The 15,032-nt window shown below is 34.4% G+C and overlaps 1 protein-coding gene across 1 annotated transcript in view; it reads left to right on the top strand.

Annotated features, from left to right (window-relative positions):
- The window catches only part of PHKB (phosphorylase kinase regulatory subunit beta), a gene marked incomplete at both ends in the record, with an annotated part of 81,269 nt that overhangs the window by 21,116 nt on the left and 45,121 nt on the right, over nucleotides 1–15,032 (top strand). Inside the window, 3 exons of the mRNA XM_082005490.1 lie at nucleotides 1,591–1,706; nucleotides 9,432–9,495; nucleotides 14,816–14,911. Coding sequence (XP_081861616.1) covers nucleotides 1,591–1,706; nucleotides 9,432–9,495; nucleotides 14,816–14,911 — 276 coding nt within the window. The remainder of the gene's footprint in view (nucleotides 1–1,590; nucleotides 1,707–9,431; nucleotides 9,496–14,815; nucleotides 14,912–15,032) is intronic.

Here is a 15,032-nt window from a genome sequence, read left to right as displayed (position 1 = left end):
TTATAGCATTTACATGCCTATTATATGAATGATTGTTCTCTGAAGATTTTGGTTTGCAACCAGTTATCTGCTGCCTTTTTTCTGTAAATCTGCTATCTGGAAACCCTTAGTTAGTCTTAGAAAGTATCTCTAATTGACAGGTTTTTTTCGCATGTTCTAAACATCATCACTGGTAGAAAGTCATCAGTAAGGTTATATATTTCCATGTGGTGCTCTTTGCTTCTTCATTGGGCTAATGCGTCTGAATTTCAGTTAATGATAGAAATAGAAGCCACACTCTTAATCGCTGTGTGTTCTAGATTCATTCAGAGAAAACTCATTTCAGTACAACCAAATGCTAAATTCTGGGGATGAATAATACCGGGCATATCTAAAGAGTGGGACAGTCTGGTTCCTTGAAAGTACTAGTTATGAAAAGACTTAGTGTACAGATAATTGTACATGAGCACCCCATAGTGAAATTTTAGCACAGATATATAAAACATAGATAAGTAAGTATAGAATTGTATATATTGCTGGTGGACTGGTATTAACTGAAACAGTAAATTTCTTTTAAGATTTAGGGAAAAATATAGAGAAAAAGACAAAACAGAGGTATGCAGGTAAATTAAAATGGAAGCAAATACCTTTCAGTAAAAGATTTGGTTTTTATCTCATAGCTCATTTAAAAAAAAATCACTTGACTGTAGTAAAGTGGATCCTCCTCTGTAGTTCCCCAATATGGTTGTGTTTATAGCCATTGCAATACTCTCTTTTCCCACAGAATCCCCTAGAATAATTTGGATGGAATGAGATGAAATCCCTGCTTTGATGGACGAACCAGTGTAAATCTCGTGTTTGTGGTTAAATTTCCTTTAAGTCCTAATCTGCAGACTCCCTGAAGTGAACTGTAAAATTTATCATCAATTTAACTTTTCTACAACTGAGCGACTCCAAATGTCTCTTTCAACAGTGTAAATGAGGAAAAAGTATCTGCTTAAATAAGTCCCCTTAAATAACTTTTAAAATACCTTTTAAATACCTTAGTGTTCAGTTTAAACATGTTGATCCAAGAGAAGATTTTAATTATAATAAATTGGTTCAGAGTTTTATTTGTGTTTATAAAAAGAAGTGTGTTTGAATCTGCATAAGTCTGTATTATCTGGAGCTAATATTATGAAACTTTAGCATATCAATTCTCTTAAAACCAGTTAAGAATCAATGCCAAGATTTCTGTGTCCTAATGTTGTAAGGTTTAATTTCTTTTGCTCTCTGTTGTTTTTAGGACAAAACTTTTATGAGATAAAAATGCCACCATTTTGGAGCTCTACAAATACATGTCTTGAATATGAAATCATTTTATCCCTGGCTTTGTAGGAACTTCTGCATAAATCATATGATCACCTATTTTTTGTGATTAAAACCTGGTTTTAAAGAGAATATCTGAACTGGGAACATCATTCTCTGGTGGGGAAAAAAAAAGGATGGAAGGCACAGCTATGACGGCTGAGGAAAAGCAACTTTTTTGAACATTTTTTTTTTTTTAAAATGAACAGAAGAAAATCTGCTTTCGTTTTCCTTCAGTCACTTTTATTTCTTTCTTTCCTATAGGTGTCCTTTATTCAAAATCTTGTGTTTTGCGTGGAAAGAGCCTATCGCGTACCAGACTTTGGTGTCTGGGAAAGAGGAAATAAATACAACAATGGCAGTCCAGAGCTGCATTCAAGGTAGGTGAGCGAATGTAGCTCTTTCGGTCAAAGCAAGTAAATGTGATGTGAATAAAAAGAATTCATGGGGTGAGTTAAAAATAATAATGCATTAAAATACTGTTTGCACTAAATTAAGGTTCTCTAAAGACTAAGAGATGTATTTTGGGAAAATGTGAAGCATAATTTAATCATCATATGCATGCTGAAATAACTAGATAGACACTTAGCTATTTCAGAATTCAAATTCCAATAATTATGTGCAGCTGCATGCATATAATTCTGAAAATTCTGTTCAGAATAGCTCAGACTCTTGAGGCATGTGCAGTAGATTGGATTCACAAAAATCTTTAGGAATATCCTGATTTAAGAAGGCGTTGAATCATGAGTCTAGATTTTCTCATCTCCACCATGCTGGACATGGAGGAAGATGCTGGACACTGTGGAGCATAACCTAGTGTACAAGTTCTTTTCCAGGTTCTTCAGATGCTACAAGTAACTGGGCATTCTGCCCCCTATCCCCTGAGACAGTTAGGAATGTTCTTAACATTTTAATATTAGAGTGGTCCAGTTTAGTGGAATTGCTCACATGCTATCTATCTTGAAGGATCAAATCGGTAATCTAACAACTTGCTTTTTCTAGTGTTACTGTTGTTTTCTTCACTTTTTGACTTCTGAGGTTTTATTAAGCATAAAAATGTCTATAGCTTGGATATCTTAGGGTTCTTAAAATATCGTTGATCATCATAATTATCATGGGCTTGCAAATAATACACGTGTCTTCCAGTCTTTGATGTTGCCAAATGAATCTGTGTTCTCATTTCAGAATGATATGGGTATTTTTAGTTCACATATAGGCATGTATTTTAAGCTATAGATATAATTACATGTCATTGCAGCAAAGCACTTAGTTTAGGTATGTTTTTTTCAGGGCTTTTGTAGAGCTTTAGTACCAGTACGAGAACTGAAACCTCCAAGTTGTTACATAATCTGCTTTATTAGTTTGTTGGGTTTTTTTCCATCCTCCTATGTCTGTAACATTGTCAGATGCCAGGCTACATGAGCGCTCGCTTAGAGAATCATATACTTCCTTCCGTATCTCACATTGTATAAATTCGCAAAAGGGACACTGAAACTCCTGTGTCTGCTGTTGTTTGCAGCATACTGGTTATCCAGTATGTGAATTTCCTCCAGGGAAAACTGAACATCTTTTAACCATATGGAAATGGGCATGTTGTGTTGTCTTAATCTAGACTGACATTTATAGGTTAGTTTTTCTAAGGGTGAAGTTGTTAGAGATGGACTGAGCCAATCTAACAGATAATTGAGCTGGCACAAAAGAAAGTACAAAGCTTGGTCATAATTTAAGAAGTAGACTGTGGTCATCAGCAACAGGTATTGCCCTTATTTATCTTTCCTTGTCTGCTTCACTGTAGGAAGACAGTAGAAAACTTCCCTTCTTCTAATAAATCAGAAAAAATGGAAGAGGAACATACATCAAAAGATGTATTTAGATATTATTGAGGAAAGCCCTGGCTACTCTAAAATATTCTCTAGACTTTGTTATGCTCCTGTTGTAGTGTATCTACCTAAGGGAGCTCTAAAATATTTTTTTTTACATTCAAGAAGTGATTATAACTAATCAGGGCTAGTCTTGAATGATGTACATCTGTCTTAAGTGACTAGTTTAGAGTCCCTAATCACTGAAGTTTCAGTATTAAATATGCAGTACTCCTGCCCCTTAAAAGTCAAACTGTAAGTGTACATATGGTGTGTGTTTGCTTTCAGAATTAGAGGTTAATTCTTGTCTTTTATTGAAAGAGGGCTTCTTTTTAAAGAAGGTATTATTAAAACGAAGTCCATGAATAGTAACTGCAAATCATGGTCTGCATTAGAAGATGCGGATATTTTAAGTCTTTACACGGTCTTGGTATTCTGTCTTAGTACAGTTCAAAACACTTCTAATAAATGATAAATAGAGAAACACTCTGTGGACCAGGTCTTCATTGATGTATGCAAATTGATGTCTTTTACTGATTCAAAACACTTCTAATAAATGATAAATAGAGAAACACTCTGTGGACCAGGTCTTCATTGATGTATGCAAATTGATGTCTTTTACTGGTTCAAAGGCAAGATTTGTAACAGCTTTTATTATAGTGTGATCCCTTTCCCATACGGCTGAACTTCTGAAAAATTAATTTGTCCTGTAACCATTTGATCAAGCTGTTCTCCAGGCATCTGCTGAGCACCTTTGCAAAATGTCTTTGACATCTCCCATATGTACTGTGAGAATAATGAAGTTGCTGAAGTGCACTATCTTCATATTCCAAATCTAAGACTGTAGAGCCTTGATCTTGCTCTTCTCTGTAGTGTAGGTATTATATTGCTATTGTGCTGTCCTTCCTTGTTCTATTTTGTTTTGTCTAGTTATAAAATTATTATGATTGTTGTTGTGGTATTGTTTTTTGTTTTGTTGTTTTTTTGTTTGTTTTTTAACCTTGTGGTATTTGATGTTCCAGCTGAGCTGCACAGTTCTTGGATGGAGCCAAGAAACTGTGAATGGGAGGAGGATTAAGGATGTATATGCTTTAAGGTGTGTTTTGATTAGCAGTTGCTAGGCATATGCAAATTTTAGTGTTTGCCCTCAGGTATTTTACTGAGAGGGTGAATCTACCAATTCAAAGTTACTGGGAATTATGAAGGATGTTTAAGTGAATTTACTAATGCTTTTTTAGCAAGCTGGAAGTAAAATGTGTCTAAGTTAGTCTCAGCTTCCCCTGCCTGAGATGTTACCCATAGTGTTATGATTGCAAGACTGCTCTTGATAATCTGTGACAAATCACACTAATTGGCAGCTACAGTAATGTCTACAGATTGCACCTGGGGAGGTTCAGTGTGGACATTAAGAAGAAAACTTTTCACTTGAAGCTCAATGAAGCACCAGAGCAGGATACTGAAAAGAAGTTACGCACTCCTTATCCTTGGAGGTTTTTGAGACTTGTCTAGTTGAGGCTATGGTTTACTGGAAGTGGTCTTGGTTATTGTATCTGACTTGAAGTGAGATTTCATGTTGGACTAGGTGAGTTCCATCTGTCCCATCCAACCAATGACTTTATGAACCTGTGAAATTTTCAGAGGAATATTTAAAGAGGGTTTGGGTTGGGCTTTGTTTTGGGGCCATCTCCAAGTAAGCATCTTTTTCTGGGGGAATAGGGTCTAGCAGGTTAGCACTGCATGTTCATAGTGTGTTGCTGAGTGGAGGAAGGAATATATTTATTAAAATATGTTTTGCCTTTAATTTATACTGTTAAAACAGTCAATTTTTTCCGTTATTAAATTGTGGAGTATGAACAATGCATTTTCTGTAGAAAGACATGAGCATAATGTTTATTATAAAACCTCTTTTCTAATTTGCCCAACAGGAAGGCATTAATCACTAGGACTGCAACAGGTGTCTGAAGTGTGATCATGGTTCTGAAGTGTGTTATGTTGGGTGATTGTTCAGTCTTTTGAAGGCATACTTGATGAACTACAGTTGTTCTCAGAATTTTGGGGTTTTTTAAGTAACTTCCTCCTCTCAGTTACTCATGAAACTGCTAGTAATCTAAGTAGTACTTGTGCATATGATGGAGGGTATGCTTGATGTACCATGGTAATGTGAAGAAATATTACATGATGGGGGGGGGGGGGGGGGGAAGCAATATTTTAATGAGGAGACAGTTATATTTTCATATGCAAGTAATATTTGTGAGAGTACTGAAGTCTCCAGGGGCTTTGAATAACTACAGGTAGAAAAATACTGATCAATTACAGTAAGTATTATTCTTATTGTAGAATAATGACTAAGTAAAATTCCTTCAAGGAAGGAATCCGTATCTGTCTTCAATTTTTTTCAAACAGTATCTTCCTATTTTGTAGATAGACTGAGTAGTTTTACATTATCTGAATACCAGTGGTTGTTGCTGTTGAACAACTATTTTGTCATAACTTTTTTCCTGCTCTGAAAATAATCTGACTGTTGGTATTGGAGTGTTACTTGGAAGGGAAGAGAAGAATATGAGATTGTAACATGCGATACAGATTTCAGTGTGTGGGATTTCTCTGATTTTAATTTTCTGTGTATGCAGTTTAATAACAATACTTAACTCCTACAAAAAGTTGTGTTCTGACTCACCATGCCAATTTGTTTGATCAATTGCTAGGTGATAATTAAAATAGAGCAATTGTTAGAACAATTACATTTTAGTTTAGGTATTTGAAACAAAGCCAGAAAAGTAATTATATTCACAACACTTCTGAGTTCAGTTTACTCCTTCATCACATTCTCCAGTACCAAAAGCTTTCAACAGCAGAAGATAATGAACTGAGGGATTTCACCACTGTTTGATGGCAGCTGCTCGGAGCAGAACTTAGTTAACCTAATCAGTTTTCTCTTGTTGAACCAATTAGAATTAAATCTCACGAGTACTATTTCTGGCAATGTTTCAGAAAGTAAGCTGGAGAAACCTGTTGGTAATAGTTAAAAAGAATGACAGAGTCTGAAATCAGTGTGTGAAGTACTTCTAATATAAAACCAAACCAGGTAAAACAGTACTTAAATTCTGTAACTCTGCACTGAATTTTTAAAATTATTTTCAATATTTTCTGTGTAATCATAATTGGCTTCCATCTTTAAATTACAGATTACAGAATCATTAAGGTTGGAAAAAGACCTTTGAGATCATCAAGTCCAACCGTTAACCAAACATCACCATGCCCCCAAACCATGTCCCGAAGCGCCACATCCACACGTTTTTTGAACACTTCCAGTGGTGAAATTACTAAATCAGTAAACATTTGAAATTTTATATTTTACATTAATAAATAGTACAAATCAGTTTATTTATAGTAAGTTAAAAAGTTTGCTCTGATCCCAAAATGCTGCATGGGGCATAGAAAAATGAAGGTTAAAGCACAATCCCTGTTTGCAGTTTTCTGACTCTTTGGTTGCTGTAAGTTTTTTGGGCCGTAAAGTGCAGTTGTTCGTCAATACTATCACAACTCCTCTTATACAGAAGTTGGGGTTTATTAGTGATTATTTTCTGAATATATTTTCTGAGTGTTGCTTTACTAATTATCTTTTTATAAAGAAAATATCTAGGGCTGTCTTGTTCAGAAAGTACATATTTCTAACTGTTAACTATTTTACCATTTTCCTGCAAGTGGAGTGTGGCCCTCAGACTCGTAAGGATGCTTTAATTTTTCACAATCATGACTACCTCTGTGCAATGTTGTTCTTGCGTTATCTGGGCACATGGATCCTCTGAAAAACTATTTTTTTGTTTGTTCTTTGTTTGGCAGTACTGTGTAATTTTTATCCCAAATGAAAGATGTCAAGGAAAAGGAAAGGCAACATCAAAAAGGCTGAGTGGATAGTCAGTTTTAGAGAGAAAAGGATATAAACTTTTAACTCCTCTTTTTTTTTAAAGAGAGTATTTCAAGGAATTACTGTACTATTAAATAAACTGTTAATTTAATTGGTATATTCTGTTTTTCCCAGACTTTTCCCAGGTCTTAAAACTTCAGACTTTTCAAACATCTACGTATAGCAGTATGGATGTTTATGAGAGTTCTTGTTTTGTTTTAGGTTTTGTTGTCTGTTTTGTGTGTGTGTGTTTAGTTTGGTTTTGTTTTTCTCCAAATTTGTGTATTGTGCCCAGTGGGAAAAAATACAGTAGCTGCATCTAAATGATTGCTAGCTGAGGACAGTGTCAACAACTTCCGCTGACTTAGAGAGAAAGGCTTTATGGAAAGATGAACCTTTCAGTTCTTCTTTCCACTGATTTTTATCTTGCTAAGGTTGGAGGCTTTCTTTCTGCATTGTGGATCTGTACTAGGTTCTGTCACTTTTGTTTACCCTTGTGGTCTTTTTTTTAACTCGGAATCTTTTGTCATGTCAGCCTGAATCATTCTGCTTTTTCCTTTTTCAGTCTTTTGCTAGGTGTCTTCAGATTTGTTAACTTTTAAAGATAACCAGGTAGACAGCTATACTTTTCTGTTAGTCTGCTCTCTTCCTTTTCTATTGTCTCATTTATTGTCATATTTTGAATAACAATATTTCAAATTAATTGTAAGCTACTTGGAAAGCAGAGCTCCTATCAAAAGGAATAGGCAGTTAGGGAGGAAGACGAAACTTGATTCTGAAGGAGGAGCTTCAAATCCAGGACAGTCATTTAGGGATAGCACACGGGATGTCAATAAAGTCAACAAATCACTGTTGTAGTTCATGTAGAAATGAAGCAGAGACAGATGAAGATGCATTGGTCAGAGGCAGTGTACTTAAGGTAGACAAAGGCATAATTTAACATTTGTTTTATGAATAAATTTGGGAGAATTATGCTAGGCTTTGTTTTACTGGATGCTCTGAATCTGTTTTACCAGACCACCTAAGAGAAGTTAAAAGGTGTTTGTTTTATTAACTAGACTTCTGTAGTATTTCTAGTTCCTAGACTTTTATGTCAGTAGTTAGTAAGCAGTGCAGAGGCCTTTCCCTGCTTTGAATGCTTGTATTCGATAGCAGAACTGTCAGAAATCTGGTAGTGTTATATATCACGTTTTTAAACTCTAGCACTGTTGGGATCTAGCTTATTTAATTTTTCACTTTTTGATGCCCTGTGACATTAAGATCTAGAATTTTTGAATCAATGTGCAAAAATACAGCATTTTATGTGTATGTTAATGCTTTTGCTCCTTACTGTGGTTGAATGGACACATGTGAAGTTGGCCTAGCTATAATTATGTACTCTTTAAAACAATATTTCAAAATTCTGCTCTCTGTCATATTCCAAATTTCATATAAACCTGTTAAAGGCATGTAGATTTCTATTAGCTTATCAAGAGCTTTTCGGGGTGGAGGAGGGGGGAATCATCAAAAGTGTGTGCATTGAGTGGGAATGCTGCTGCTTTTTTTTTTTTAAATACTCACGAGGAAAGTCTAAGACTCCATTTTTTTCAATGAAACAGCCTTATAAAAGTCTTCTTGTGTATATTTTAATATGTACTGTATAATTTTCAGAATCAGTAATTATATTTTAGTATATAATTTGATTTAAAATTATATAATGATTAGCGATTTTAGTAGATAGAACTAGTGCTTAATGTCTTTAAACATGAACTTGCTAACTTGAAAGCTTGTTGGTAGTATTTCTGGATCTTGGTTTTTTTCTTCATGGTGGATACTAGTCATGGAATAAGTGAAATAAAAGACGTTTCACTATATGGTTGACATGAGAAAATGCTCCTTTTCTGAATCCAGATTGATGAGTCCTTTTATTATATCGAAAGCTAGTCAGAATCAAGTCTTTTAAAGTTTAATGCTTGAAAGCTGGGTTGAAAAACTGTGCTGAAGGAAATCCTCTGTTAATACCCTATTAGCAAGACCTTGAAACACATAATGCCAGATGTCTAGTAGAAATATGCAAGCAGAAGTGGTTTTTCCAGGTGGTCCCTGACATTTGAAGGCGAATAAAAATGCTGAAAAGTATTTTTCAAAGAAAACCAAACCCAAAACAACCCACCATCAAACAAACCGAAATTTGTTGCATCATCATTTTATTAACATAAAGGTTAGGCACAAAAATTCAAATCAAAAAAGGTCATAGGTCTGAAAGCTATCAAACATGTTAAATTTTAGTCTGAGCTTGAATTACGTTAATTCAACATAATTAAATGGTTTTTTTGGTTGTCATTTTGTTTTCTCCTCAGCTCTGTGGGACTGGCAAAAGCAGCTTTAGAAGCAATTAATGGTTTCAATCTCTTTGGAAATCAGGTAATAAAAATGTTTTTTTCTTTCCTATTTTTAGCAGTAATGAGTTACACTGTGGATCAGATGATATTTAGAAATATCTAGCGCAGCTTGTTGGATTTCAGCTTTAAAAATGTTAGTTTGGAAACTGATAGCTCCCGTTTCAGGTACAAAATTAGTCTGATAAAATCATTAGTGCCCTTACTATAAAAGATTACTTTTTTTCCTTAAAAATAACAAAATAAAAAAATCTAAAATTATTGCAGCTTATTCTGAAAAAGGACTTGGCTACCAAAAAGGTTTTTCTTTCAGAAGTCTATCTGTTGATCATAATACAGTATACCTCTACCTACAAGCATTACCTTACTTCTGTCTTGTTCTTTCAGTGCCTTTTGATCAAGACTTTAAACAAGCTACTTGTACATAATTCCACTCATGCTGGTTTTTAATTTCAGTATGTTGCATAGTGGTAAAATCTTTTCTTTTCCCATCCTTTCACGTGGCTTGGATCAATTAAGAAAGCAATTTTTTTCTTAGATTTTTATTTCTGCCTTGTATTCCGCTTCAACATGCATCTTTTTTGAGGTGTTATACCTACCTATAGCTAAAGGTTTAATCTAGTCTATAGCTAAAATAAAAGAATACTTTTCCAAATTAATTGTCTAGAAAATGTACAAATGGAAGTGATACATCATTATCAAGCTATTGGTCTTACTAACCAATGGAAGTGAAGGGTAGGAGTGCAGCTAAAAGAAAGTTAAGTAGCATCAAGTGTGTGTAGAAATAGTTATAAAACTTGCTGGTGAGTTTTGTCTGTAAGTTGTGGAAGGGAGGATAGGTTGAACACGAAGTGGTGAGCTCAGTACACTAAGTAAAGCCTTCCATATTGCACTGTGTTCTTGGAATCTTTCATCCTTTTTGACTTGTAACTGATGGACCTTGCTCACATGCCCAAATGAATGTATTTCATACAAATTAAACATTAATTGATGAAACATGCTGTATCTCTTCTGAGGGTTGAGTAACATTGGAAACCTGGTTTAAAAAAATGACACACTACTACATGAGTACATTTTTATACTTAGGGGTTTTTTTCTGCAGTTAGGCATTATATGGTCCTTTTGACTTTTCATAATTTTATATTGTGACCTTGACTAGAAGTACAATTTATATATTTTTTTGAGCACAGTTTCTGTATATTCTTGCTGGCTTCAAGATAGGATTTTTTTTCCTTCTCTTTCTGCAATACCTGTGTTCTCTTTTGTTGTGTCAGATGGAGCTGACTTTCAGATTGTGGTACTTGCCTGTTTCAAATACTCAACTTTAAGAAACTTGAAAAAACTAAAATAGTACAGAGGAGGGAAGATATAAGGTAAAATAGTAAATGGTGAATAAGGGGAATTCTCACCTGCTCTTTGTGTGAGCTCATGAGTATAAGGTTGGTTGACAGGAAGGTGTGCCTGGGAGACAGTCCCATTTACGTTTCAAGTTCCTGTCTGTATTGCTTGATTTATTAAAACATTCTTAGTTATGTGTCTCCATTTTTCTTTTGGTGAAATGGAAGGTATGGATCGGAACAGTTACATAAAATAATTATTAGCACTACTGGACAAAAAGTTCTTCCTTACAGTTTATTCACATAAAAACAACTGTAAACTAAAACCTTTTAGAGCTATTCAGATGCCTGGAATGAAAAATATAAGCTACAATTTGTTTTAAATAGTGAGCAACTGATATAGAAGTATGATCTGTTAAACATTCTTATCTATTGATGAAAAGCTATACCACTTACTGTTTTTAGACCCTTCTTTCTCTTAAGTATAAAATGAGACATCCTCCTAAATGAGGATTTCTGACTCTCTAGACTTAGGCATCCATTACATGTTTTGTGGCTACCTAATCATGGTGATTTTTTTTGTTTGGTGGTATTTTTTTGTATGATTTTGGGGTTTTTGCCTTTTTTAATCTATATATTTGTACAAATACTGTAGTACAATAGACTCGTTCTGGTTAGAATCCACTCCTCAGGAAATATTGATGGCTGTTAGCTGATGAGTGCTTTTAATGCACATACAAATACACTCTTTCAAAAGGACTTAGTCATTTGGTCTACTTTTGGTTTACTTTACATAGATTTTAAAAACTGATGTTATGTGTTAAGAACTAGGAGCTAGTAAGTATCTTAAATTATGATCAGACATTATACACACATTGTCAGTATTTCAGAAAAAACATTTATCTACAATCCTTACCTTCCCAACAGTCTTGAGCACTAGTATATGTGTCTGCTGGGGTTTTTTTCAAATGATTTTTTAATAAATTCTAAAACTGATGAATAAATTGCTGAAGCAGAACTGGTTTAAATGCTTTGAGAGTTTATTTCCAAGATATTTAGCATAAACAGAAACCATTTTGACCTTCAGTCTGTGGCAGAATTTGCCTTTGTGCTTAGCCCCAGCTGTGTTCCAGCAGCTTTGAGAAATCCTGCTGAGCCCCTCAAGATGAACTTGTTTGCACCTGCAGCTACACTAGTGCAACCTGCATAAATCATTGCTGAGGACAACAGACTGCTCAGCCTTTCCATGCAGATTTTTCCACTCACACTGTGGATGCTGGAAGAGACTAATAAATACACATATGTAGTATTGTAGCTCTGCTGTCACACATGCATGTGTATTATATATCTTTGAGTATATCATGATAGAGGAGTTTCCCTGTGCATTCATGGATGCACCCAGAGGAGACAAAATAAAGGTCACTTACTGTTGATATTCACATTAAACTGTTCCTTCCTGCCCTCCCGAAATTCTAGAAAACATTTAAAAAGTATGTATTTCTGTAAGAAATCCTACCACTTTTTGTTCTGTAACAAAGCACTGCTTAACTGATGTCCAAATATTTTTAGTGCATCCTTGGCTATACTTTCTAGGTGCCAGATACAATAAAGAAAATTTATGAATTGACAAATGATTGGCTTTTTGTTTAATCTGAAATTTACATGCTTTAATGTAAAAAGGAGTTCATTCATGGTTTTTAAATGCTGTTCATTTTCCTCTCCATCATACCAGAAGTATTTCATAAAAAGTGGGAGTTATAAGCATAAAAATACAGTCAAGCTGTAATCTTGCGTTTCCTCAGTAAAAAATTTACACATTGAGAAGAGAATTTTTATTATAACAGCTAAATAAGCTGTTTAGTTTCTCATTATTTTGCTTTATATTCTATGCTAAATTTTTTACTTTTATTCCCAATGTATTGTTCATCTCTGCAACAATAGTTCTAAGTCTACATGAAGTAGTTAATATGTATGACATTGGCATAAGAATTCTGTTGTAATCCTTAATTATGCACTGATTGTAGCCAGACCTGAAATCGTATAGTCCTAAGTTCTGCTGAAGTTTGTATGGAAGAACTATAGAAGTGGGCCTGTTTTGTTTTTTTTCCCCCTACATTTAGGATGCAGTGTGAACTGATTGCATTTCAGTTTGCTTTTACTTAATCACTTTAGAATCATCACTACTGAAAGTACTGTAAGTTACTTTATCTTTTTGTGGGCTTGATATGGTTAACCCAAACCTCCAGTTTCAGAGTATCAGAGAGTATAAATAGCTTAGAATTTGTATCATTAATGTAAGAATTCCATTTTAGCTACAATAACTTTTAGAAAAAAATTACATATTGGTAAAAACACTACGTAAGAGAGGAGGTGCAATTACTGGCAACGTGAGTTAATGAACTAATGAGTTAAGTTCACGGTGCACGCATGTGTGTGCTACAATGGGACTGCTAGTGACAAGATGAGCACTGGTTTCAAGTTTGACCTAGTCATAGTATAATCAACTGTTTGTATATGAGCTACATCTCCTATATTAGTTTGTGGAAAAAACTGTATGTTAAACAAAAATCAAGCCTTTGTAAGGTGTCCTTGCTACAGAACTTTACAATTTTTAGAGAACTGAAAAAATAGTTCATTGCAAAACAAGATACTTGTGGTTTTAAGAAATGCAAATTAGTCTGCTTTTGAATCCCCAAAGAATCCTTTACTGCAGCATGGATTTTGAAACTGCATGTTCACATGTGTAGACAGATTGTGTTCATAGTTTGTAGATGAATTTAGAGATTTGTGAATAATCAGAATGTGGATTAAGAAGAAAGTAGGGGAATAACATCATCAAAGCAAATGTGATTATTTATGTACTTTCTTATCTCACCACTATTCAGTATATCTCGTTAGAATGATTAAGAGAACAGAGAGATTATTTTTGATGAGGACAGTTTTTGGAAGAACAAAAGTGGTTTTGTTCAGCCTAGCAAAGCAAAAGCTGACTATTTGTATGATAGCTATAATTAGAGTGTGGCTAAAGAGTAAGGTTTGGAAAGGCAAATGAAGGGATGCACAAAAAGAAGGGCAGTTAGCTAGTTATGTAGGAACTTAGTTGGAAATGAAAACTTTTAATAATTAGAGAGGGTGGGTTCTGGAACAGTCTCCCTAAGAGAGTAGTATACCAAAGAAACTGACTTCTTTTTAGAAGAAATTGGGTGTATTCATGAAAATTTATGGTATGGTATTTATGACAGTAACAGAATGAGTTCAGTGTTGAATGTCTCTTCCAACGGCATAGTGGTATTGAGATTCATTATCAATTACAAGATACATGAAGATATCCATTCATTAACAAACTGCATTGAGTTTCCAAAAAATTGCCTACTGATAATACTTTTAAGTGCAGTTGATTCTGTTGAAACAGTATCTCAGCTATGGGAATTTTTCTGAGTGTTTCAGGAAATATTAAAAAGCTGACAGAGAGATATAGTGTAACATTACAGAATTTTACTAGGAAATGGATTTTGCTAAGGCATAGGTGTTAATAATGTAGACCTTACAATAGCTGAAAAGCAGGTCAGTTTTATTTGCTATGGAAGTCCTTTTCCAAAGCAGTACTGCAGGTGAATATCCAATTACTTGTCTTCTAGTGGACAAGTTACAAAATACTCAACATCACTATTTGGATCATTTCCTGCAGTCACAGGAAGGGGCAACTACTTTTTTGTTTGTCCGTAATACAGTCATTATTTTTGAAGAATTAATGGAATTCATTGCTTGAATGAATCATATAATTCATAATTACTAGTAGATAAAACCATCTCATTTTGGCTAGATTTAAATATATTTGAAAATTCAGAGTGTTTTCAACTTGATGTTGAGGTACATTTTCTGATTAAAATTACCAGCTACCGGACTATTATAACATAACTAGTTCTTTGGTTTATTTAGGTTTTTTTCACCAGGATATGCTAATCTTTCTTCCCTTCCTTTTAAGTAAATTTAATGTTCTGTTTACAGGGCTGCTCTTGGTCTGTTATATTTGTGGATTTTGATGCCCATAACCGTAACAGACAGACTCTCTGTTCATTGCTACCCCGAGAGTCAAGGTCTCATGTAAGTAATTAAATGAGATTCACCGCAACAGAGCATGGAGAAAATAAATGGATGTGAACATATTCTTAGTTCTATGATGGGCATTATGTTCTGCTTAATAAAGATAGGAATTTGCTGGATA

This window comes from Phaethon aethereus, assembly GCF_964289735.1.
Source record: "Phaethon aethereus genome assembly, chromosome: 13".
Taxonomy (NCBI): domain Eukaryota; kingdom Metazoa; phylum Chordata; class Aves; order Phaethontiformes; family Phaethontidae; genus Phaethon; species Phaethon aethereus.
Note: the sequence above shows the minus strand (reverse complement) of the source record. Positions and strands in the feature narration are given on the sequence as shown.